Below are 27,526 nucleotides of genomic sequence, written 5' to 3' on the forward strand. Positions count from 1 at the left end.
AATGCAAAATAAAGGCAGTTTCACTGGTCTCAGACTTTGGACCCCACAGTATATAAAATATATAGGTAAAACTCATTTTATTTCATGTCAATTCACTGAATTAGTCATTAACAAATTATATAATGCTTAAAAGATACATATATCTAAAATAATACATCAATAGTACTTAAACATTTGTATCTATCTGAATGCATAATTAAATGATCATCTATTAAGCATTATATAATGTAATAATAACTATCTGATAACTTTGAATGAAATTTTGAAGAGACTGCAACCGATATACAAATAAATTTAATTAAAAAAAAAAGAACAAATACCCATGCACTAATTGATAAACCAGAATTGTATTTTATTTCAATCATAACCAGTGCTTTGCACACACAAAGCTTTCAGAAAAGCAGTGGGGCTTGTGGCAATTCGAAGAAAGAATACAGCAAAAAAAAACACAATGAAAGAAAGATTATATATTTATATACCAACCTCACAGCATTTACTCAGCAAGAACACAATATTTGGCAACCAATGTCAACTCTAAAACTTCAAAAGTATAAAACACATTTAAGCATCTTCATTGAATACTATAATATGGATCTTCTACATTAACACTGATGACATAGAAAAACATAAAAATAAAAAGAAAGCTGCTGGACTTCAACAGTCATCCCTTTTTCATTCATCCTTCAGTCGTTTAGAGGACATCTGAGTGCTTTTCTTCATCCTTCAATCGTTTAAAGATGTTTGAGTGCATTCCTCCCGAAACTGGCAGCATTTCAGACATAGGCAGGGGTTATTGAAACGTTAGGAGTCAATGAGCTGTGAGAATTATGCGAAGCAAGGGGTGTAAGTTCTCTTGGAGAGCACAGCAAGAGCCGCCTATCGACACTACTCTGCTTGGGAGAGAAACATCTTAAGTACACATACACACACACATTCATATTCAGTCACACAGAAATAAAACCGTCTTAAAGATTACGTACACATGTGCGTGCCTCGTACCTACATGCACCTATATAGACAAACATCATCGACAAAGTCAGTCTAACAACTTTTACTTTACCTTCTCCCTAAAAACAGTCAGACGGACGCACGCACAAACATTCAAACACACTTAGGGCAAATTCAAACACACTAAATCCCTAGACAATACGCCAGGTGAAAGGCAACGGCATGCATATGACACCCGTTAATGATGTCATACACCCCCACAATGTCATATTTTATTTTTACAGACTTTCCCTCTCAAAAGATGGCACGCAGACAAACACACAAACATAGAGGCGAAGTGAACTATGTATACTGTATACATCTATATAATGCCTGTCCGGAAAAAAAAGCTTCAGAGGATATATGGATATATATATATATATATATATATATATATATATATATATATATATATATATATATATATATATATATATATATATATTTATTTATGGATAGGTATCATATGCAACTACTGATATGTATCTATGCATGGGCATTGTAACACTACGGACTCTGTTAAAGTGATAGTAAACGATACTGATGGAAATAGGAAATAAAATGTCCAGTCCAGATGGCACCCCGTATCCACCCCTGTATCCATCCTTATATCCGTCCATTCATCCCAGTGGATCTCAGTGTGGTGTGTGTAATGGTGAATGTTGTTCTTCAGGCAAAGATGGGCCAGAAAGGAGAAACTAAACAGGTGTGTGTTGTATTGTTTTTTGTCACCTGTGATCTCCATCCCGGCCTCTATCTCTTAACATCCACCTCATAACATTCTTTATCTCCATTTATCTCCCTCCTTTGCTAATACCTTACATCCTAGGAAGAAAGAAAAAACAGAAGTAAGTCACATTTTGTGCATTTACGGCTGAACATTCCTTAAGTCCACTTTCCACTTTAATAACAATCCCTAACATAAGACATGTAGTTCACCTCAAAGACTATAGAATACCCAAGACGTGTCACTCGTATAGTTTTGAATGGGGAAAAATGCAACGCTCAATATGGCTGCTCATTTGCAGGAAGCCCCGCCTTCTGAATGAAAGAGCCAATCGCTAATCGGTAAAGTCAGCCGTCACTGCAGCTGCCTTTAGAAGTCCTGGTTGCTACAGAAACAGTCAGAGCTCTGAGATGCGCGCTTATGACTGCGCATGCACACTGGCTGGTCTAGCCTGAAAATATAAGCTTTTTAAAATGCTATTTGAGCAAAAGTAACAACATCTATGTCACAGTTGTTGTCAAATTTCTTTGGTGATTTAAAATATGAAATTTAATCGTATGCTTAGTGAACAGTTTTGGAGAATTTGATGTTTCCCCATTCAAAGATATAGGAGTTGCATTTGCATGCCCGAGAGGCGTTTCAAAGATGGCCGCCGAGTGACATGACTTGTCTTAAAAGGACTTTGTTCACCTCCAGAGAAGTGACTCAACGCGGCTGATGATTTCAGAGAGGTCAAAGGGGAGGGGCATGTCAGGATCTTCATTACTCCAATAGGGTCGGTCGGCAGGTGCTTCCTCAGCAGCCAAGGCCTGTGCCAGGCTTGACTGGCATCTATTGGGACACAAAATGAATCAACAGCTTTATAAAGGCACAACGTTTCAATCTGACAGACACAATACAAAGATTGTAAATGAGTGACTGAATAAATAATTATTTAGAATATGTTCAGATTCTCATTCAAAAGTTTGGGGTCAGTAAGATGTATTTTTCTTTTTAAGAAATTACTATCTGTATTTAGCAAGGACACATTAAATCGGAAGTAAAGACATTAACAATGTTACAAAAAGAAAACTAAATAATGCTGCTCTTTTGATCACGGTTCCCACAGAAATATTAAGCAGCACAACAGTTTGCAACTGTCACGAATCCGGTCCGTGGCCTTCCGGCCGATTATCAGTAGAGGTCACTCTACCATTACATTGACTCTCACACTACACAGACTGTTACATGTCACTCCGGACTACAGTTCCCATCATCCATTGCACTTACACAGCTGAATTCACTGATCACACAGCCTTCACTAATCACACGGTCACCTGAGATTCATTACTCACTCTATTTAACATCCACTCAGTTCCTGTTCAGATCGACGAGTATTGTCTAGCGTTTTTCACTCCCCTAGTGTTAGCTGCCTTACCGAGCCTTTCCGTTTTTTCTGTTTTAGTCTCGTGTATTGTTCTGCATTTTCCACTCCCCTAGTGTTAGCTGCCTTACCGAGCCTTTCCGTTTTTTCTGTTTTAGTCTCGTGTATTGTTCTGCATTTTCCACTCCCCTAGTGTTAGCTGCCTTACCGAGCCTAGTGTCTTGCTTTTCCTTGTTTTCATCATCTTGCCTTGTCTGTTTCTCCATGTTCTGATCACTGCCTGTGTACCTGGATTATCCCTCGAGTCTCACCCAATTGGATACTGTTCGCCCCTGCCTGGACCTTTGCCTTGTACCTGGATTATCCCTCTTGCCTTGCCATCAATATACCTGTTTGCCATTGTCTGACCTATGCCTGTTTTTGACCACGCCTCTTGCGAATAAAGCCTTGCAGATGGATCTGCACGCTTCCTGTGTTCCCTCCGTTACAGAATACTCGGCCACACAAGGATCCAGCAGCTTTTCAGAGGAACATTGGCCAGGTATGGACACGGCAAGGATTTTGTTAGCCCTTAGACAGGGCCTGCGATCACTAGAGAACAATGTTCGCGGATTTTTAGCCATAGCACACTATTCTGATCTACCAGACTGTCTTTTGATAGAGTTTTTTTGTGATGGCCTTAATCAACCTCTAAGATCTGAGCTTAGACGCGAGGGTCCACGTTCGTCACCGAGTTGTTTTTTGGACTTTGCTTTGTTGACTGTTGACTCTCTATTCACTGTGGGTATCGCAGAGGAACGCGACCCTGCACTCACTCGTGTAATGGCCCCTGCACTAGATTATGCTCACAAAATGGCGAACACAACAGCGCTCCGTTATGTGAAAAGTTGAAAGTTGAATCTTCATGAACCAAGTCAAATCACAGCTGATCTTCCTGAATCCAGTCAAGTCACAGTTGATCGTCATGAGGCAAGTCAGGTCACAGCTGATCTTCCTGAGTCAAGTAAAGTCACAATTGCTTGTCATAAGTCAAGTCACGGCCAATCTTCAAAAGTCAAGTCAAGTCACAGGTGATCGTCAGGAGTCAAGTCAACTCACAGCAGATCTTCATGAGGCAAGTCAAGTCACAGTTGATCTTCCTGAGTCCAGTCAAGTCACAGTTGATCGTCATGAGGCAAGTCACAGCTTATCTTCATGAGCCAAGTCAAGTCAAAGTTGTTGTTCATGAGTCAAGTCAAGTCACAGCTGATCGTCGTGAGTCAAGTCAAGTCACAGCTGATCTTACAGAGTCCAGTCAAGTCACAGCTGATCGTCATGAGGCAAGTCAAGTCACAGCTTATCTTCATGAACCAAGTCAAGTCACAGCTTATCTTCATGAACCAAGTCAAGTCACAGCTTATCTTCATGAACCAAGTCAGGTCACAGCTGATCTTCATGAACCAAGTCAAGTCACAGTTGTTATTTATGGGTCCAGTCAAGTCACAGCTGATCATCCAGAGTCACGTCATGTCACGTCACAGCTGATCATCCTGAGTCATGTCATGTCACAGCTGATCATCCTGAGTCATGTCACGTCACAGCTGATCATCCTGAGTCTTGTCAGGGCACAGCTGATCGTCAGGTGTCTTGTCATGCCCTGTCTGTTGCACCCAGATCGTCAAGGTCAGTCTTTCAGTATCCCAGTCTGGTATCTAGTGTGATGGACACCCCACTGGTGTCTGCACGCACAGCTGGTATCCCCAAACCCACTCACTCTAACCTTTCTGTTCCTGAACTAATTCCCCTGTCTGAAGTGTTTCCCCTGATGGGGATCGCTTTTTGTTGTGTTTGGGCTGCATACACCCCCACAGAACTCTCAGAGGTGGCAGCACCCACTATTAGGTCTCCAGAGTTGGCGGCTGAAGCTGCAGAATCTCCTGAGGTAGTGGTGCTCGCTGCTGTGTTCCCCGAAGCGATGGTGCCCACTGCAGTTTCTCCAGAAGTGGTGGCGCATGCTGCAGAACCTCCCGAAGCGGCGGTGCTCGCTTCAGCTCCTTGCGTGGTGGTGGCGCCCAGAAACGCACTTTCAACCTGTCATGTCAAGGTCGAAGGAACCTTTGCCGACCTCTCCCTGTATCCTGAGGGCACTACTGTAGAACCTCCAGAGGTGGCAGCATCCGCTGCAGAACCTCCAGAGTTGTCAGTAGTACCCACCTGTGAACTTCCTGTTTGTTCTGTCACGGCTATAAAGGGCATCTGTGAACTCTCTGCCCGTCATGTCATGGCTATGGAGGCCATTTGCGAACTCTCTGCTCGTCCTGTCACGGCTATGGAGGCCGTTTGTGAAAGAGCTGTCTGTGCCATCCATGAGACTGTATAATGCTCTGTCTGTTTCTTGTGTCTCAGTTTTCCCCAGGTCCCAGTCCCTGCCAGGGAGGACTCCTGTTCCCGAGTATAGCCCACGGAGGGCTCCTGTTCCCGAGTATAGCCCACGGAGGGCTCCTGTTCCCGAGTATAGCCCACGGAGGGCTCCTGTTCCCGAGTATAGCCCACGGAGGGCTCCTGTTCCCGAGTATAGCCCACGGAGGGCTCCTGTTCCCGAGTATAGCCCACGGAGGGCTCCTGTTCCCGAGTTAAGCCCAGGGAGGGCTCCTGTTCCCGAGTTAAGCCCAGGGAGGGTTCATGTTCCCGAGTTAAGCCCAGGGAGGGTTCATGTCCCTGAGTTAGGCCCGAGTCTCTCCATTTCCACATGGACCTGGCCCACCGTCCCTCCCCCTGTTCCGCCTCCGCTCCACCACCCTCCTGGATGGTATTGTGTTGGGAGCGTCTGGAAGCCGCTCCTTCACGAATCCGGTCCGTAGCCTTCTGGCCGATTACCAGTAGAGGTCACTCTACCATTACATTGACTCTCACACTACACAGACTGTTACATGTCACTCCGGACTACAGTTCCCATCATCCATTGCACTTACACAGCTGAATTCACTGATCACACAGCCTTCACTAATCACACGCTCACCTGAGAGCCATTACTCCTTCTATTTAACACCCACTCAGTTCCTGTTCCGATCGCCAGATGGATCCGCATTGATAATAATAAGAAATGCTTTTTGAGCAGCAAATCAGCATATTAGAATGATTTCTGAAGGATCATGTGACAATGAAGAATGGAGTAATGACTGTTGAAAAATCAGCTTTGCCATCACAGGAATACATTATATTAAATATATTCAAATAGAAAACAGTTATTTCACATATCTTTCATAAATATAAAAAAAATAATAATAATAAAATTACTGACTACCAAAATTTTTGAACGGTAGTATATTTACACTGAAAATTTCTTTGCAGTGTAAAACTGATGCGAAAAGAGCCCCAGGTTACTGCATGTGCTTTCCAGGGAGTGTGTGAATGGTTCATTTCGCCATAAACACACAAAGAAGTGTGTGTTTGTCTAGGGGCAGTTCACACACTCATTTCCTGATTTCTTTACGACACACAATAACCTGCCCTAATGACATGTTTATAAAGAAACGAAGGACTGCACAGCTTTAGTGTGTGTGTGCTTTCAAGTGAGTGTGTGTTCAAGTGTGTGTGGTATGGCATCATCCCCTTGCTCTTCCTTTGAACGAAGCCTCAGGAATGCACTTCTGCAATCCTACAAGAGTAAGCAGTGTAAATCACCTTCTAAACACACCTGGCCAGTGCTGATTAATATCTCAATCATTTACACCTGGGCAGGTGAAGCCTGTGGCTTTAATTCCACAGTAGCTTTGATGTTACTGCATTTCATTTTCTCAGCTAATTAATATACAGACAGTGTGGTTTTTACAAGAATATGACAATGCTGGGTGTGTTAGTGAGAATGTCTCTGTTTGTGTGTGTGTGTGTGGGGGGGGGAATGTTTTATATCATCAGCAGTTAGTTTATGGTAGTGAATAGGCATAAATAGTTAGGGCAAAGGGGATTTCAACATATACCAATATACTAGTTCAAACGTTTGTGGTCAGTATTTCTTAAAGAAATTCATACTTTTATTCAGCAAGGATACATTAAATTTGATCAAATCAAAAGTGACAAAGGCATTTTTAGTGTTCTAAAAGACCTACATTTCAAATACATGCTGTTATTTTACATTATTAATTAAATAATCCTGAAAAAGATGTAGCACTGTTTCCGCAAAAAACATTAAGCAGCACAACTGTTTTGATAATAATTTAGAAATGTTTTTTGAGCACCAAATTAGCATATTAGAATGATTTCTGATGGACATTGTGACACTGAAGACTGAAGTAATGGCTGCTGAAAATTCAGCTTTGTCATCACAGGAATAAATGACATTTGAAAATATATTCAAATAGAAAATAAAATATATTCAAATATTACATTGTAATAATATTTCACAATATCAGTGCTTTTTTTAACTGTATGTTTGATCAAATACACGTAGCTTTGCCTAGCATATGAGTATTTATTTTTATTTCAAAAAGTCTGAAAAATACTTTGAGACTTGGGGCGTGGATTCTTTGGACTTGAGCTAGTAAGCAACAACCTAGCAACAATCCAGAACACCCTAGCAACTGCATAGCAACACCCTGGCAACCATCCACAACACTCATTACGGTGTAGAGGTTTGCATCACTCATAGTTGCTTAAAAAAAATGTACAAATTATTATTTTTCCAATTTAGTTTAGTGCCATTAGTGGTGAAGAACTGACACATTTCACCTTTAATACAGGGACAACCACTTTCCTCACAAACATACAAAGTTCTCCCTCAAACACTTGTCTCAAGCAATCATAGCCAACAGTAAACACTCATCGTCCTCCACTTGAAGACTGCAGCGGTGCCCTGAGGAGGCCTGTGTTATAGATGAATCTGTGCTGTCTGGTGGTCAGAGGACATCCCCTCTCTGACACTATTTGTGGTTATATATTTTGTAAGGGCCACTTAATGGTGGAGTGGCTCTCCTGTTAAGTGCTGTCTCTCCAACTGCACCGGCCACATGAGAGGCTGCATTACATGCCGAGGGTGGAATTAGCATATAGCGCTTCAATATATCATCCTCATACTGCATCAGGGCTTGACAATAACATCCGTTAACATGCGCTAAGTACCCTAATGTAGCACATCAGTTCATAAATAATATGAGAGCTCGTTCTATACGCACGCGCGTGTGTTTAAACTCTCTCATCATTTACTAAATTATTGGAAGAGACAGAGAATAGGGAACTGAAGTAAATGGACTGCGGTGAAAGAGACCATAAGCACACAAATGAATGCCAGCCATTAAGATCCACATAAACATACACACCTAGAGGGATTGTTTGCACAAAAGTAAACATTTTGGCATCATTTACACACTCTTATGTTGCTCCAAACCTGTAAACGACAGGTGGAACACAAAAAGAGATATTTAACAGAATGTCCAAGCTGCTAACTAACAGCATATAATTGACCTTAAGATACAATTTACCTATAAAGATATCCTTCCTGTTAAAGCTTCCTGTTCAAGAAACAACTGTTTTATAGCTGTGATAAGAAATTTCTTGAGCACCAAATCTGCATATAAGAGTGATCTCTTTTCCATACAATGAATGTAAATGGGGACCAGGAACTGTTGAACTCCAAAGAGGACAATGCGGCAGCAGAAAATCATAACATTATAACATATGACAGTATTGCATTAAGAAGAGACAAAACTTTTAACTCTTCTATTACTCACGAAATATCTTACTTAACAGCCGTGGTCACCATTCACTTCCTTTTGTGTTCCATGGAAAACATAAGTCATAAGGGTTTCCAAAGACAAGATGAAGATGGTGAATAAATGATGACAGGATTTTTCTTTTAATATCGTACAGCATTATTTGTGGTTAGAATAAACATAAATTCAGTCAGATATTACAGGGATAGTTTACCTAAAAATTTAAATTCTGTCATCATTTACTCACACTCAAGTTGTTTCTTTATTTTGTTGAGCACAAAAGAAAATATTCTTGAAAGAATGTTGGTAACCAAATAGTTATTGGTAGCCACTGACGTCCATAGTTTGGGAAAAAAAACACTACTGAAGTCAATGGTTACCATCAACTGTCTGGTTACCAACATTCTTTGGAACAACTTGAGGGTGAGTAGTGATGATAGAATTTTCATTTTTGGGTGAACTATCTCTTTACATTGAATCACCTCCGAATCATAAATGTGCATAACTGAATCATTTAGGTTAAAGAAATTAACATAAACATATGCAACCCTTCACCATGTGAATCCATATTCCATGATTCCGTGGTTAAGAATAAAGACACAACATGTGTGTGTGGACTGTTGGAAGTATATTTGGAAGTGTATGCCAACCATCCATACAGATTAACCTCTGCGAGATGCAGTCTACCTCTCCCATCTGACCCGCGCTCAGGAGAGATCGACGTTACAATCACTCATTTCAATTTGCTCTGAAACCCTATAACCCAACAGCCAGGCCTGCTGGAATTGCGAGCTAATGTGGAGGGAAGGAGATCTATCACCTCTGTTCTTCTGGGGGGCAGCTCACATACTCCCACCCGACACATTCGGCACACTTGAACTTCGACTTGGTCCGCGAACAATGCAACGCACACACGTACACCTGGCCTCCCAGCTGAAACTAACCACTTTAGCTAAAGTGAGTGTTAATTATGGACAGGCAAAGCAGTCAATAAAAGGTTAATGCAGAAGGCAGTGGATAAATTCCTTTAAGCATTGCATCACTAGGCCATCTCCGGGCGGCACGCAAGGCTCTCTCTGTGTCTGATCAATACATTTTACTGTAATGTTCTCTGCATCGATTTCCCTCGCACTCTGAATCCTCCTCCAACTGAGATAAACTAGAGGAGAGGGGGAGTGAAAAGCAAGAACGAACTGATAAATGAAATGATTAAAACCTCTTTTCAGTTGGACTTTCCCTCTCTTTGACATATCGCTGTGGTTTATAGCACAGTGCAGGACTTCACCTACAAGGTTGTACATTACCTGCCCCCCACTCTTAAAGGGAGTAAAATGCCCTTATTAGACAACATCAGAGCTTCTGCCCACCACCATTACGCTGATAGATGTAGGGCTAAAATGCTGGGTACACTGACAGGAGACAATGCTAATTGCATTAGCCCACCAGGAGATCATTTACAACCATACAGCTACAAATGGGCCTGTTTGATAAGGACATTACGGTGATGTTAGCCTGTGTGCTATCCTGTATCTGCATGCGATAAACATTATTTGTACAACAGCATGTCTGTACGAAGTCTGTGGTTTGTATACGCCTGCTGTGAAATTTACAGGTATTTGATGGTGTTACTCATACGGGGTGAATTTTTTTTAATTAATTTCACGCGCACAGGTGTTAAGGGTGTGTGTGTAGTTTTATGATTTTTGGCAGTGATTGGCCCTGTTCAGAGAATGCCATCAAACGAGTCATGCAAAAACAAGCGAGTTGATCATAAATCACGATTTGGCTCTAAGGCCCATGCAAGCAATCACATCTCCAATATAAGAGTACGAACAAGCACACTGATAACATCTTCAACAGACTCTTCAGACAGTCTCATTTAAAACTATAAAAATGTTTTTTTCCCTATCGTTTCTGAATGGAGCTGGAGACAAATTTAAGATTAAGTCAAATGAACTGGTAAAGTTTGAATTGGGTAGTGAGTACTAAACTAAGTTAAATGTATTGAGCTATTTAAGACTGAATAAATCTGAACAGACATTATTTGTCAATGAGTTTTAGGAACAATAACAATTGAGTTTCATCAAATTTCCCTGTTAACTGAAATAAAAATAAAACTAGCATTAAAGGGGAAAAACTTAAACTGAACTAGTCTACAATCCATTTTCAAGACTCCACAATAAAATAAAATAAACTCTGGAAGTAAGTAAATAAATAAATACAAAATCTTAGTAAGCATGTCTAAGTGTGTGTGCAGGTGGGTGAGTATGTGAGTGAATAAGTGGCATGCGATTCTTTTAAAAGGCCTAATAAAACTAGCATCTGATCTACCATTTCCCCCAATTAATGGCTACAAATAAACAGACCGAAGTAGTTTCCCTCTTTTTCTTTCTTTTGCCACGTGTGTAAGTGGGTTGGGAGACAATGAGCGGAGCCATATTTGGTGGCAATGAGTCCACCAGAAGCAGGAGGGCTTTAGCATCTGCACGCCAACAGCTCACAGCAGACCACATGAAACAAGCTCTCCCAAGCTCTGCTACAGGACACACAGACACCGCAAGAGAAATTTGGGACACACCCCACCAACACACCTTTACTCAGACACGCTTGTTTGATGTGGTGAGAGTGGGTGTCTGGGTCCTAAAACAACCAGATGACATGAAACACACACACACACACACACACTCACACACACACGTGCACACACAGTGGTTGCCTCTAAACGGTTCTCATAATTGGGGTAATAAAAAAGGGGCTAAAGTCTTAAGCTGATTGCAGAGGAGGCCACTGCTGTCTCTGAACTCTCAAAACCAGGTGGACATCTATTAGCCTGTTAACACTGTAACAAATTATCCCACACGCCCCTCCGATCGCCCCCCTCAGGCCTCATGAAAGAATGCAGCCAGATGTCAACACCAGCACCGGTTTACAGCTCACATGACACGCCACTACACACAGAGACAGGTTGTAATAAGGAAGAGTGTGTGAAGAGGGCAACAGTCAAGTCTGAAGTCATTTGTCTGTCAGTCAGCTCTGTTAAATGACACTTGAATGAAGTTGCATGGGTCTCAGTGTCCTTTTGGATGCTGTCCCACCTGGACTGTGGTCCCTCTGGGTGTCATCAAGGTAAAAACAAATAGTGCTGCCGTAACTTGTGCCCTGACACATCCAACCACTCCCTTTTGTCACCTACTGAGGTGACAGTCTGCCGCATACAACACTGTGATATTATGGGCCAAAACTAATTAGTGCGTTTGAACAGACACTAGGGTTTTTTTTCACTCTGATGGTGTTTATTTACATGCCTGAATGAAATATGGAGAGATTAGGAAAAGGTTATATGTGTGTGTGTGTGTGTGTGTGTGAGTGAGAGAGAGAAGGGCCTGAGGGAGTGGAGGTTATGGGGTTCTGAATGTTTGCAGTTTTTCACAGGGGAGTGTTTGAGGGCCAATAAATCTTGGAGTGATCAGGAAGTGGATAACAGCGTGGTTGGGAACACTAACACTGCGTTTAACATGTTAAATGTCTGCCACATGAAAACTGACAAATGCACCAGTAAACCGATCAGTCTTATGGATACATAAAAGGACATAACACCTGTATGCATATGTGTCCTGTACGCTCAGCACGACATAAACAAGCTTAAGCCCTGTGGGCATCACAGAGTGGAAAGAAATGTGACAAAAAGGCCTGTTGTGACAGATATACTGCAACTTCAGTGACCCACACCTGACCGGAGTCACATGACCAGCATCCATTGGACATAAAGCCCACATTATCAAAAAGTCTGCTAATTACAGATATGGCAGATAAAGAAAAAAAATTATTCATAAAGCATGACATTTAAATGAGTAAATACATCATAATATACAAAATAAGTACAAACTCAAAACCATAATTGATCTTAAAGTAATATTTCAACATATACTAATATTTTTCAAATTTCAAGTTGTAAGTTGCATAAATTAACCTTAATTTACACTACCGTTCAAAACTTTGTGGTCTTTTTTTTTTTTAAGAAAATAACTTTTATTCAGCAAGAACACATTAAACTGATCAAAAGTCACTTTAAAGATAATGTTATAATAATAATAATAATGGTACATAAGATTTTTATTTCAAACAAATGTTGTTCTTTTGAATGTTCTATTCATCAAAGAATCCTTAAAAGTGTCAAAATATGTTTTCAACATTGATAATTACAAACGTTTCTTGAGCACCAAATCTGTGTTCATTGTATTGTAATCCTGAAATGAGAGCACTTAAAATAACTACGCAGAAGAACAATGGTGAAATGCATCCTCATAATGAGTTTGAACAACATAGGCTAGTACACACACAAACACACACACACACACACACACACACACAATTAAATGGACAAATACAATAACAACGGATGACGTGAAAGTGATTAGATGATTACAGTGGTGGTAGAAGTGGGGAAAAAAAACTCTGGGTGGTGACACCAGCCCTGAATCATTATTCTAGGCTTTGGGTAATGACACCAGCCCTGTATCATTATTCAATTCAAACAGCAAGAATGAATTCATGTCATCTCATTAGGAACAAACAGAGCCATGTTCTAACGCAAATGCTACTGTTTGCCAACATTTCCGGGACACACCACTAATATTTCACTTCCGCAAACTCAGGACAGGACAGGTAGGTCTCAGTTACTAAGAAATAGTTACAGTGAGAGAGCCGCAGGTGCTAACTGTCATGTTCTCATAAATGACAGCTGCTAATAAGAACGTGTGAAATAGGACGTGCTACCTGTAAATGGGCTGCTATAGTAATTTAAGAGTACTGGGTGTGAAACTGACAAAGTTACAAAGTGACAGATAATAGAATAGGAATTTATTCAAACATGAGCAGCATGCATGCAGAGAATGATCTACATATAATCAGAGTGAAACAACAACAAAAAAAAAATCATAAAATCAAATTAAAGAGATGTGAAAGAACATCCACCAGGTGTTTAAAATCCCGAATCAGCTCCTCCTGCTGTTTGAATAGTGTTTTTGCAGCCTATTAAGTAAATAGTGTAATTAAAACAGTGTGGCATTTAAAAACCTGTGAACTGCCAACAATTTGTTTAAGGGAGCGGTCAGACCGAGCAGGCCCCTCGGGCACTGCAACGAGCAGGTAGCAGAATCACAGACATGGGTAATGCGTGGAGGACGTGTGTTTACACAGTGAGTGCATGTAAGAGACTGAAAAAGGGAAGCAAAATTAAGAGAGCAAATTAAATAACACATTTTCTGTGCATGCATGTGTGTGTTCGTTTAAAAGGATGTGTTCTAGCTGTAAGAAGGAGGTGATGTGTGTGTGTGTGTTAACGGTAATGAAGCACCATAGTTAAAGTGATAGGTAAACACATGCTTGACAGAATCAAACAGGTTATCTTTGTTGTGAATGGATATTTCCCATCCATTGATATTAGGAAATTAATTTGCTGTGTAATGTACCCAGCCCTTTGTCTACACCGTCTGAGCTTTACTAGCGTCAACACGCAAACGAAAAGCCACAATGAGGGTTTACAGAAGCCTTTGTGTTTTTGCAGTGAACTCATACCTGAGACTAAAGAGCACATGAACAATTGATCTGGAGAAGGTTCTTAAAGAGGACAATGGGAATGTTCCAATTCAAACAGAAGTTTCTATAGAGCACAATAGCAGGATAAACATGTGAGATTTGTCTCAGTGTCCAGTAAAACTCTTGTAATGCAATACAACAGTAGCGAATCAGGATAAATACAAAGAAAATATCTATACGTCATGTTCAAAATTGTTTAAAAAGGTTTTTTTAAATCTTTTGGTCCACTTATAAAAGGTTAATCATAATTGTTTTTAAATGACCCCTTCTCTGACCCTTAAATGTGCCATTTTCTGCTGCTTTACCTTCAACAATTCCACATAAACATCCTGTTTGTATGACCATGGGTGGAAAAATGCACATTTACAATCAAATACATCCAAAATAAATAAATAAATAATCACACAATTAAAACTTCATCAACACACAGCTCCACGCAACTTATTTTAAATGATAAAAACATCAAGAGCTCACACTTGCTAAACTGCTAGCATGTTCTTAAGCACCAGTTATTCTCAGTTTAATAAATTAATTGATCATTTATCATATGTATTAAATAATGCAAGCAAAACTCTGTCAGTGTGTGTGTATCAAGGAACCAGGATACAATGTGGTTGCATTTTGCTTAGTGATTTCATTGACTCTTTAAGGGGCCATTCTCACAGAACACATTTTTGTGTTTAAAATCACAAAAAGCAGGGAAGTTGAAGAGGGAAAAAAAGTCTAGAAACATGCTTTCTGAGTGCCAGGTTTTTAGATGCCATGCACACCCATCTACTGCATGTTTACATAAAACACTGGAAGAGCAGCGCAAAAACAGCCCCTAAAGTTGTGGTCACATTAGCTACAGGATCCAAAATCCAAAAAGGTACATTTTCTATTGTCAATAGTGTAGCAATGAATGATGCACAGTTCACACAGAAATCACTTTCAAACCAAGCAACTTTCTGTTGGTCAATATGGCAAATTCACATGACCCTTTTGCCCTCAACCAGTATTCCAGTATTCACCATTCCATCGAGTGAATTCCTTTAAAAATTTTTTTACTGGATTTCAAATCAAAAATATGCAGAACAGCAGTAAATGTGACCACACCTTAACTCAGCATTTTCAGAGACAGTTTCACTTTAACACAATCATGCACTAGCTATTACATTTATAAATGTCATAAAAATATGCGCTAGTATGTCATTAACAAACATGTTCAGCACAAGGGTAACAGACATAATAATTAATTTAAGTGACAGACTGTTATGTCAGGGCAATAATTTGACTGCCTTTTTCTAATTCAAAGAAACCGCATGGGGCTGCCAAATTTATTTATTTATAAAATAAATTCTTAATTCTTTTTGGAGTCAGAACAAAGTTAAAGTTATGAAAATTGTTTTTATAGCACACTGAACTCTTTTTTTCTCAAAAGATCAAGCACAATTTGAATCCTCATAATGTGACCTTTATGTTTTTGCAAGTATAATTCAGCATCGTTGTGTTTAGCAGCAGTAATTGTTTCCTCTGCTTCATGCGATTCCCATTAAAGCTGCCTAAACCACACTGTAATCTTTCTGAATCTCGGTGGATGGCTGTGTTCATCCACAGAGCTCAGCAACGGGGGACGGCGAGATGACCGGCTTAAGGGGTTAACTGCTGATCTGGAAACAGCAGGGTGGATTGCTAAAGGGGCTCAGTTGTTAGACTCGCAGACCCTCAGCTGGCCCGAGGCCAGTGTCTGAGAGCAAACAAGCATGAGCCAGACAGCCCAGTCAATCCGAGAGATTACACTCTTAACAACTGTTTAGCCTCTGCACTCCTGGAATGAAACGACTGACACAAAGTACAGAAAGTTATCATCTGTGGCACTCTGGAGTCTAAAGGATGTCTGTGAATGAGAAAAGGGAGTAAAGGGGCAAAAATGGGCCAGAGAGGAGAAGGAAGAGGAGCATAAACGAGAGGGGGTTAGCCTCTCAAGAGACTCCCAACATACTCAGTACAACATCAACATGTCACCATCCATTCCCCCTCCTTTCTGTAAATCTGAGGACCCTGCAGCCTCTTCAGGCCTAATGACTCCTGACTTGCTCCGTCCACCTCCAGCCAGTCACCGCACACAGCTAGAGCAGACAGAAAATCATTCAGCAGCTTGCCTGGATGAATATTTGATAGGGAGAGCGTATTTTTGCCCATGGTGAATAAGAACACAGTATGTGTGCGTATTGTGTGTGCAATGCATCTGCATGGATCTTGCCTTTTATGCAGCTATTTCAAGGAAAATTCCCAGAGATTGTTTTGTGCCCCATGGCTGATAAACATCTTCTAAAGTAACAGTTCCTCTGCTGTTAGCATCAATCAGTGCTATCCATGAAGGTCAAAGGACAAATTTACCATGTTAACCACATCAGTTAACTCACCTCAACCAATGAAAATCTTTATCTAACCCAGTGCCAAATTGTTTCCTTTGTCAAGAAGCTATAACTGATCTGTTCAGAGTATCTGTTTGTTGTGGCATCTGGTGCAAAGAGTGAGTCATATCTGCAGAGTTAGCCGTTTTACGTCATGAGCGATGTTCGTGTGCTTTGTGTCTTACCTTTAATTGAGCTCTTTAGCCAGGCTTTGGCTGCCTGCCATTATACACACTATAAAACACGGTTTCAATGAAAAACAAACACATGGAATACAATATGCTGTCTGTCAAGAACAAGTTTCCGATTCATTCAATCCTCCACCGGTTTGCTATTTCAGAGCAAGGCATGTGAAGATTTTGTGTCCTCTCCCACGGTATTATTTGTTGCTCTGACACTTATTCAAAGCATCATTATCGAACAAACCCAAAATACCAGGTGAGCCTTTGATGAGGACAGATCACTTAATTAAAATGAACAGGTTATAACACCATGCTCCCTTCCCCTTTTGTTGTTTAATATGAGAGCGAGCTGAGTGCCAAATTTCTCGCCAATGAAGTGGTTTTGAGGTGGTGAAACGAGCAGGAAATCATAGTGACAGAATTACTGCTGCCACCTGTGACCTCGCCGACGATGCCTTAAGCACATTTACATACAACTGTCCTGGGTTCAAAGTGGATTCGGCCCACCCATTTTGAAAGATTTAATTTATTACAGCATGTATGTTAAAACAGATGGCTGAATTATAGTCTATGAGCAGATTTAACTCTACAAACTCACACCCAACCAAATATAATGATCTTAAATTAAACTAGCATTGAGCATCGTACAACGCAAACCATTTTCGACAAACATCAGTTTTTTGACAAGACCTAAACCCTAGTCTACACAAATTCCCAAAAGGACCAAATTACTCTTGCTAACATTGCAGCTCACCTGCTTTTGTTTGGTTCTAATCTAGCAGATCCTACTTTACCACTTGCGTCCTGTTCAACAGGATGCTGAACCCACTGACAAGGCAGGGTGTGATTTATGACAATTAGATTCTCATGTTTGTGAGGTATGAATTGCTGTTAGAGGATGTGTGGTATATGTATACATTCTTTCATAACAGAGTAAAAGATACATTTTGTTTTAGAAAGAGCTATAAGGATTAGCGCAGAGTAAAGAGTGTCCCCTCGTGGTGGATAACAGTCCTGGATGCTACTGACCATGTGTGGCTGGAATGAATATTAGGAATGCATGATGTATTGGTAAAAGATCAGTTATGGGATGATATTACACATTTCATATAGTGCATGCTCATTTCCACATTTTATCCATTTGTATTACCAGTGGCATCACTAAACACTCAGAAGTTATTTTTCTAAAGTTTAATAAAACTGTTAAATGTAATATTTTAGCAAATCTCAAAATTAATATCCATTTTCATACAGTATATTATAATGTTTTGATACCTATATTCAACTTAAAAAGAATGAATTTTTTTTTTTTTTTTTTTTAGACAAAATAGTACAGAATTTTACAATCACAATGAAATCAAAATGGACAATTTTTTTTATTTACAAAATGTTCACGTCACAACAGGGAAGAAAAGATGGTAGCAATTTGTGTCTTATGCCGACTTTAATATTGGCCAAAAAAAAAGAAAAAAGAAAATAAAATAAAATCTAAATGATCAATATTGGCTAAAATTTGAATATTGTTGCATTCCTAATGAATATTTTCATTAAAGAGAAAAAAAGTAGTGGTCGACCGATATATTGCCAAGACCGATATTTCGGCCGATATTTGATATTTTTCAAATATCGGCATCGGCTGATAAGTTCGAGGCGGGACTTTTATTTTGACGGCGCAGAGAACGGCAGCGCCTGAGCACAGAGTGCTCACATTCTCCCTCTTGTTCGCTGTCGTCGTTAACAGTTCTGTCTAATACGGATAGAAGTCTATCTAATAATCAGATAGAATGGTTAAACAAAGGAATTAAAATGTATACAAAAAATACTATAACGATTGCTTTTATATTATTAGTAATAGAAAGGCAAACATTATAATACTATATCGTTTGCCATCAGCATTCAGCAAATACGCATTTATATAATTTAAACAAATCTTTCAATGTCTAATGAACATTTAATTTCACAAACCTTGCAAACTTAGTCGGATCCAGCTGTGAGATCTTGTGAAGGGTGCATTTGTATCCTGCATGATCGCGTGTTCTCTGTGTGACGGTCGGTCCGTGTGAATTGAATGCGGACAGGAGGTGAGTTCAGCTTCACTTCACTTCACACTCGCGATCGATAACTTTAAACTCATGATTTTAAATTATGCTGCGCTTTATGCATTCGCCCACTGCCATATTCATGTAATTTTCACTGTGTGCTGTATGTAAAATGAGCGTTACCTTGGCTTTATTTAAAAAAAAAAAAAAAGATTTCCAATGCACAAAAACTTCCCAGAGTACTGAGTGGCCTGTTGGTTACAGTGTTTCCTTCTTAAATATTTATTTAAGATTGTGAAAAAAAAATTATTTTATTGTGAAAAATACTTTGTCATCTAAAGTATAAGTATGTTTATTTTACACATTTTTTAAATCCATTTTCAAATGATTTCAAATGTCTTAAATATTAATTCAAATACATAAAATTATATTAGCCATCGGCCAATTTTCCAAGATATCGGCATCAGCTGTCAAAAAAACAATATCGGTCGACCACTAAAAAAAAGGCCAGCCAACATCAACAACCAATCATATGCTGCAAAAAGCATGAACATGCTGCCTCTCAAATGACTCTTAGCGTCTGTTGTTATCAGAAACATTGTTTTGTGAAATCTAATAATAATAAATCTAAAACCTAATATGGACCACCTCTAAAGACAAAAGCTAAACAAATCACACAAATATGGCAATGCTAAACCTCCACCTTCACCAGGCGTTCTGCTCACATTACTCCTCTACTGCATGATCTTCACTGGCTACCTGTGGCATCACGTATTCACTTTAAGATATTACTTCTAAAGTTTAAGGCATTAAATGGTCTTGCGCCTCCATATCTGTCTGACCTACTGTACTCCTATTCTCCTGCCCAGTCTCGCAGATCATCTGAGCTTGGTCTTTTGTCCATTCCTCGTTTTCGGCTGTCCACTGTAGGTGGTAGGTCATTTAGTGTTAATGCTCCGAAATTATGGAATTCGCTACCCCTTACACTTCGTAATATACCATCTTTATCTACATTCAAGACTCAGCTAAAAACGTATATTTTTAATATGTATTTTGGATAATATGGCCTTATGTGTTTGTATTGTGTATATGGGTGTGCAAATGTTTTGTTTAGCACTATATAAAGTGACCTTGAGCTATGGAAAGGCACTATATAAATAAAACTACTTCTTCTTCTTCTAAAACAGACTTGATCATTTGATGACGCTACTTCGCTCTGTGGCTAACCCGAAGGAGAGGAGATTTATAGAGAATGCTGGAGGGCAGCTACAGGGAAGGAGACATGATGTGGGTGGCTCCCCATGGCACCCTGCCCCATGGCCCTCTCCTGTAGGCACTGCCTGTCCACCCCACACATCACTCACGCCTCAAATACAGCACAGATAGCTAACCACACCCCATGAGACATGGGCGTACATTGTCTGATCGCTGTTCACAGCACTGAACAGATACAAATGGTTTTTACCATGTAGCTCTGTGGACCCCGGTACCTCTCTCGGTCTCTCTGGCATTCACCTGACAGGGCTGAGCGACAGGCGTGCAAATCTGCAGAGGCTGGATTTAATGCTCTAAAAAGCACACGGGCCACCGCTACCATCCTACCTTTAATCAGAGAGAACGAGAGAGAAAGACAGGCCAGGGTTATGCTCAAATCTCAGACTAGGGGAGCGACATGAACAACAGATGCTCTTACAAACCAAAACAGGAACAAGGAGTCAACACAAGGGAATCGCACACACTCTTTCTGATTGGAACTGCGACATCCTCTCAAGTTGCTCTCATGTCGAACAGGCAGTAAAAGGCAAGTTCAACTCAGTTCTCTGATGCCTCTGGGTGAGGCCCAAACTGTCTCTGGTAAATTATTGCAAACGTAATACAATTTAGAGGCTGTAAACCGAGAAACTAGTTAGCAGAAACGTCCCACATACTGTAGCAACAACAGTCAAATAAGATGCATGATATATTGGTACATTATCAGTTATGAGCCAGTATTACAGATTTTTCATTTATCATATCGGTCGGTTGTTAAGTGTCCGTTAATGCATATTTTATATATAACACATGCTCATTTCCCCTATTTTTACAATTAGATTACCTTTGCCATCACTAAACACTCACAAGTTAATCTCTAAAAACATTAATAATTTCATAACACTGTTAAATATAATCTTTAGCTGATCTCAAAATGAATATCCATTTTGTCATACAGTGCATTATAATGTTGTGATGCCTAAATTCACTTGTAGTATTTAAAGGTGCATTCAGTAGTTTGGTGCTAATTTAAAAGGTTTTACATAAAAAAATGCATTGTGTTTTTGTGAAGACTCATGTGAATTGTTTATATTCAAATGAGATGAAGTCAGTGCTCATAACAGTTTTCTATAAAAAGTGTTTTAGTTATGTATGGTGTTTCACTAAACGTTGAGGAAACTTGGAGTCCATAGTTTATTGGCTGTGAGGCCCAAACTGACTCTGGTAAGCTATTGCTAATGTAATACATTTCAGAGGCTGTAAAGTGAGAAACTACTTAGCAGGAATGTTCCACCAAAGCTACAACAGTTAGTCAGTCTTGGGGTAATTAATGCACCATGTTTTGATTGTTATGGAATTTAAAACTGCTTTTATGAGTGTAATTTTCAGCCTACACACACTGGAGAACAGACTCAACAAGCTATTGCTCTCCAATTTTGTCATGAACTTCCAACCCACATATTTCTGACTGCCTACAGAAAATGGTGAAACCCTTTGAGTAACAACCTGGATTTGGAATATAATACTGTAGAGGAGAAGTGTAGCAAAAAAAAAAAGTGTGATGTTCACAAACATGCAGGAGGAAGAGTACATAGAAAGGAGAATATGCACACATATGGAATAAAGGGCTGAAATGAAACATACGGAAGTGAAATAAGAAGGGAAGAGAAGACAGGCACTGAAGAGGCGTTTCCGCTCAAGTCCTCCGGCATTGGTATGTTAATGCTGCCAGCTTCCTCTGCTTATCCTACACAGGATCTTGCTAAGGCATATCGCCTTCAGCAGAGCCTGGCATGAACCTGGCACCAACACCACCTCACACACACAAACACACATCAGTCTGCCCCTTTCTAGCTATTTAGTTATTCATAAGGTGGCATATGTGCCATCCTGACACACAGTACATGACAAATGCCACGTCTAGTCATTCGCTCATGATTGCAGTATGATCGCAAATCTTTGCAGTGAAATCTATCCATTGAGTTATAATTATTAGTGATGGTGGTAATGGACAGGATGCCAACAAATGTTGTTGATTGAGCTAAAAGGGATAGTTCACCCAAAATTTTAATTCTGCCATTATTTACTCATCCTCATGTTGATGCAAACCTGCATGACTTACTTTCTTCTGTGGAACTAAAAGAAGATATTTTGAGACATGTATTAGTGTATTTTAGCCGATAAATGGAATTCAATTGTCACCAAAATTGTTTGGTTACCAACACTTTTCAAAATTGTTTTTGTTTTTTTCTTCAGTTGTTCAACATTGCATTGCTTTGCATGCTGGATCTCTGCCTTTGGCACTTGGTTTAGTTTGGTGTGCTAAACACGTGTAGCTGGCACTATTAAATTATTGCCATATCAGTGAGAAACAGTGTCAAATAAATTTGCCAAACCTAACAAACATAAACAACCTCATATTGTGCTGCAATATGTGTGCTATTCTTTTATACTGAGAGGGTAGTAAATAGAATGTACAATATACCAAATGGTGAGACATATACACTGAAAAAATATATGGAGAGAGAGAGAGAGAAAGAGAAAAAGAGAGTGACATTTCTCCCCACTTCTCTTCAAACAAACGTGTCCACCAGGAGAGGACTGCATTGTCTAAGCTGTAGCTAAAGCTGGATGCCTTATTTATTGTTTTTAATTGCTCTGTTGATCAATGGCTTTCAACAAAACTCTGTAATCAGTGTTGGGGAAAGTTACTTTTAAAAGTAATGCATTACAATATTGCGTTACTCCATAAAAAAGTAACTAATTACGTTACTTAGTTACTTTTTATGGAAAGTAATGCGTTGCGTTACTTTTTAAATCTGGACAGGACATGCTTGTTTGATTTTAAAATAAAAAAGTTATATTTTTGGCAAATATAAAAGCCTTTTCACACCAAAAGTGAAATGAATAAGCCTCAGGCTGAAGGGAAAGTAAATTTACGTCCGTACAGTAGAATGCAGAAGAAGAAACTTCAACACAATAAAAAAAGACACACAAATGTTTGTCTAGAGTAATTTTTTCTTCGTGTGGTTGAACTGGATCATTGAAGGTCAGAAGCAAATAGAATGAGATTAAATACATAAAGGATATTTGTGTTGTTTAAAATTTAATTATTGCAGGTTTGCGTCATATTCTGAGTTGCATTATTTTTATTCATTTTGAGGAATACTGAATCTGGGTTTATTTTTTGTTAGTTTTTTTGTGAGTGAGATGAATTAATGAGAGCTGTCAAACAATAAATTGGTAAAAAAAAAAAAAAAAGTAACTTTGCGTTACTTATTTGAAAAAGTAACTCAGATATTCTCTTGTAAATTAAAAAGTAGTGCGTTACTTTACTAGTTACTTGAAAAAAGTAATCTGATTACGTAACTCGCGTTACTTGTAATGCGTTACCCCCAAAACTGTCTGAAATAATCATCCCACAATAGATCTGTTACCGTTTCTGACAAGCTGAATAAAATACTGAGCAGCACCCTGGGAGATTCAACAGAGGCTTATGAAAAAGAGAAGACAGGAATATTTTGATGCAAACTAAAGTTGTTGTTTTTGCCCTATGATTAAGCAATATCACATGAGAAAGAGAGCTGTCTGAATATCAGCATGGCTGTGATTCGGTCATAGGTAATGACAGTCATGCTAAAATTACTGTTTTTGAAAGTCTCTTATGCTCACCAAGGCTGCATTCATTTTAAATAAATACAGTAAAACATTAATATCCAGAAATATGATTACAATTTAAAAATAAATGTTTTCAATTTTTTAAATGTAATTTATTTCTGTGGTTCTGACCCCCAATTTTTTTATGGTAATCAGAAAAGTTTGAGTCAATTTTCTTTACCATGAAAATAGAGGTCCAAACCAGGTAATTAGGTATTATGTAAAACTGGATTAAACAAGAATTGTTTGACATTAGTACTGCTCACTTTGAGTGTATCTGTAGCTGCTTGTAAGTCACCCTCTGCAGAACAAAGCAAACTATACCTGAAATGAAATAGCACCTATCACTGACATTTGATGGGAACACGAGACTGACACTTTTCTGTGCATGTATATTCTATATGTAAATGAACTCAACATCAAAACACCTTCCCTTTTAACAGGTTAAGCCTTACTACAATATACATAACCAAGCCATTGCTGTACATTTTGCAAAGCCTTATGAAATTTTAAACAGCCAATCAGGTGGCATTTATTCTCTTTAATCTCCTGGAGGCAGCCAATGGGGAAAGAGCCTTGGGTGAGCAGGGCCCAGCAGGGATCCAGCCTGCGGCTGCTAACACTGCCTGTGCTAAACTAAACACTAAAACACTCAAATTTATGCTTATCTACCACTAAAACTTTCAGCTTTAACTTTATGTTTTGCTTTCACACAGCACATGAAGAGGGATCCAAAAAGCCTTGTTTTATTAAGCAGTGAGGTTGTTGAATATCATTTTATGCATGACCAAAATCTGACTTTATCATCCAAATTCAACAATTCTCAAACCACTAGAGAAGCCAAAACTACAACCAAAGCTCCATGTGAAACTTATCTAACACAAAGAACTGATGCTGAGTATGTAGCATCTCATTCTTACTGATTCACTACAGCCATGAGAAACAGGTCAGACATGAAGACTGCAGAAACATCACTCCGGCATTAGACTGCTCTCCTCTCATCCACATCTAGACTCATGCTTCATTTCAAGTGACAGGCCACTTATAAAAGACTCATAGCGAAAGCCAGCCCATACTCACGTCCTGAATATGTACTGCATTTAAAGAACTTCTTGACAGTTCAAACAAAAATAATGACAAATAAAATAAATAATAAAATGTAAATGTTAGTGTATTTTGGTAATTGCTTTGGGCAGCTGAACCATTCTTCAAAATACCTTAGTTTAGTAAATGATGACAGAATTTTCATTTTGGGTGAAATATCCCTGTATTAAAATATATACTGTATAGTATATACTAATATAGAATAAGTACTGCAGGGCATTTTTTATTATTGTTGTTTTATTTGTAAGGGTACACAAATAAACAAATGCATGACACACTGTATACTTCCAGAAAAAGTACACATTTGTATCTAAATGGTCCATATTGCTGGTACATAAAGTGTACATATTCATACCTAAAAGGCACAAAAGAGTACCTTTTGAAAAGGTACCACTCCAGTGACAGCGTTTGTACCTTTTTTTCTGAGAGTGTAGCAGAGTTAGCCTATGGTTATTGTCAGCTGCAATTAAGATGTCTGTTTCTGGATCAACATCTTTTGTTGGTCTTAGAACAACATTCCTGGCAAACATAGTAATAACGTTCACCATTAACAAGCACTCACATCTTACTGGTTTACAGGAATATTGTTCTAAGACCAACAAGGATGTTGATTGAGGAAACATTTCCTACTTGGATAAATAATGGCAGGTGAGAGAAATGTAGCATTTAGTCATCACTGTAACTTAGTAGCGTATTATAAGTACTGTAACAGAACCAGACAAACCCTTAAAGGCAGTCATACTCTCAAATAAGCACATGTGCACGCACTTCTGTTGCTCTATCTAAACTGAGATCAACAGCGGCTCATAGGTAGTCCATAAGAATGATCTTGCCCTATAGTCTTCATTAGCAAAGCACTTTGAATGATAAAGAAATCCCAAATCAATCTGCTATCAGCACTCAGAGACACAGGTTAAGCACAGATAAACTGTCACTCAATTACTCTCTCTCTCTCTCCCTTATTCTCTTTCAGTTTTTATTTCTATCATCATTTTCTATTTCCACACCCCCTGTAGTTTTTCTTTCTTTCTGGTTTGTTCAATTTGCATTTGGTTCTAATTAGTCTGATGCCTCTCCTCTGATTCTCTTCTCTTCTCTTCTCTTCTCTTCTCTTCTCTTCTCTTCTCTTCTCTTCTCTTCTCTTCTCTTCAGCTGTGTGCAAACGAGCGTACGTGATGCTGACAGTTTGACAAGGCCCTTAGCCGCGCTGTGGAGTGTGTAACAACAATCATTAGTGAACACCTAAAGCTTGGGAGCCCATTAAAACGGAGGAATAGGACACACACACACACACACAAATTTACCTGCTCTCATAATGCATGTGTGCACTTTACATACACCACTCACATCTCTAAGCATCCAAAACACACACACACACACACACACACACACACACAAACCCACAGGGAAGTCAATATCTCTGATTTCCCCTGTCAGCGCTGTGGCAGGCTACCTTAAAGAGACATCAATCTGTGATGTCAGCACTTATCTAATGAAGCCTTTCAGATCGATGGGCACACTGCCCGCTAAACGCACTCCCACACACCCAAACACACCAGATGGATGCATTCTCTAATGAATGAACAGACGTAACCATTCCATCTCAGTGCTCAATGATATCATCTTAATGACAGAGAGGGGGGGCACCGAAAGAGCTGGTGTTTTATGTGTTAATTATTATAACTGTACTGATCAGTTAATGACTGTGTGTGTACACGTGTGTGTGTGAGAAAGTGTCTGTAAATAAAGCTGTGTGCTGCAGTGGCATACGCTATCTTTCCGCATCATTAGGCTCGTTGGGCTACACGCTTGTGCAAACACACACACACACATACACACACACACACACACACACACACACACAAGAGGGCCATTTATGTGTCTATAGGCATCTGTGCATGATGATAGGCAGCCTAACATTAAATTAATGGAGAGTGGACTGTGCAGGCTTCACCTCGCACACACACACACACACACACACACAAGCCCAATCAGATACTCTCATATAACACACTCTTTGTGCTGGCGTGCGGTGATGTAACACATTTACTAGTGCGGCTGATTTACTAGTAGAGCTGCATGCTGGTAGAAATTCTGGCATAAATGCTTAACTAACTTAGACGAGTGCACTTGCACACATTGACCTACCAATCTAAACCAGTGTTTCCCAACTTTTTTTTTTCACAGTTTTGATCAGTAAACAAATCGCACGGCACACCACTAAGCACTGAAACATAGCAAAATTGAACAAATACGCATTGCTTCAAATGGCATATTAAAACTGGATATTATATATTAAAAGTAGTACTCACATTTAATGTGAAACCTGAGCTTAAGTCAGGTAGGAACACAAGGTCATAGGTAGCTTTATGTTGTTGGTGATGACAAAACAACAAATTCACATATCGTCACTGTCGGGTGGAAACATTCTATGTCCAAAAGCACTACCACTTTCAGAAAATGTAAAAACTATATATATATATATATATATATATATATATATATATATATATATATATATATATATATATATAT

General features: G+C 39.3%; 1 protein-coding gene across 3 annotated transcripts in view; it reads right to left on the minus strand.

Moving 5' to 3' along the window:
* Window positions 1-27,526, minus strand: part of fto (FTO alpha-ketoglutarate dependent dioxygenase) — a 181,971-nt gene that overhangs the window by 24,743 nt on the left and 129,702 nt on the right. The window contains exons 9-11 of one of the 3 annotated variants that reach the window (XR_001604646.1): window positions 2,405-2,545; window positions 1,720-1,812; window positions 336-890 (exon numbers count right to left, since the gene is read on the minus strand). The exons of 1 other annotated variant lie outside the window; for it this stretch is intronic. Coding sequence is in view for 1 of the 2 variants with exons in the window: in XM_016231531.1 (XP_016087017.1) it covers window positions 1,806-1,812; window positions 2,405-2,545 (148 nt within the window). In the remaining variant the exon portion in view is untranslated. Of the gene's footprint in view, window positions 1-335; window positions 891-1,425; window positions 1,813-2,404; window positions 2,546-27,526 lie in introns of those variants that run through there. One more of the 3 variants, XM_016231531.1, reaches the window with a different exon arrangement.

Source organism: Sinocyclocheilus grahami, unplaced genomic scaffold (assembly GCF_001515645.1).
Source record: "Sinocyclocheilus grahami isolate Dianchi unplaced genomic scaffold, SAMN03320097.WGS_v1.1 scaffold394.1, whole genome shotgun sequence".
Lineage (NCBI taxonomy): Eukaryota > Metazoa > Chordata > Actinopteri > Cypriniformes > Cyprinidae > Sinocyclocheilus > Sinocyclocheilus grahami.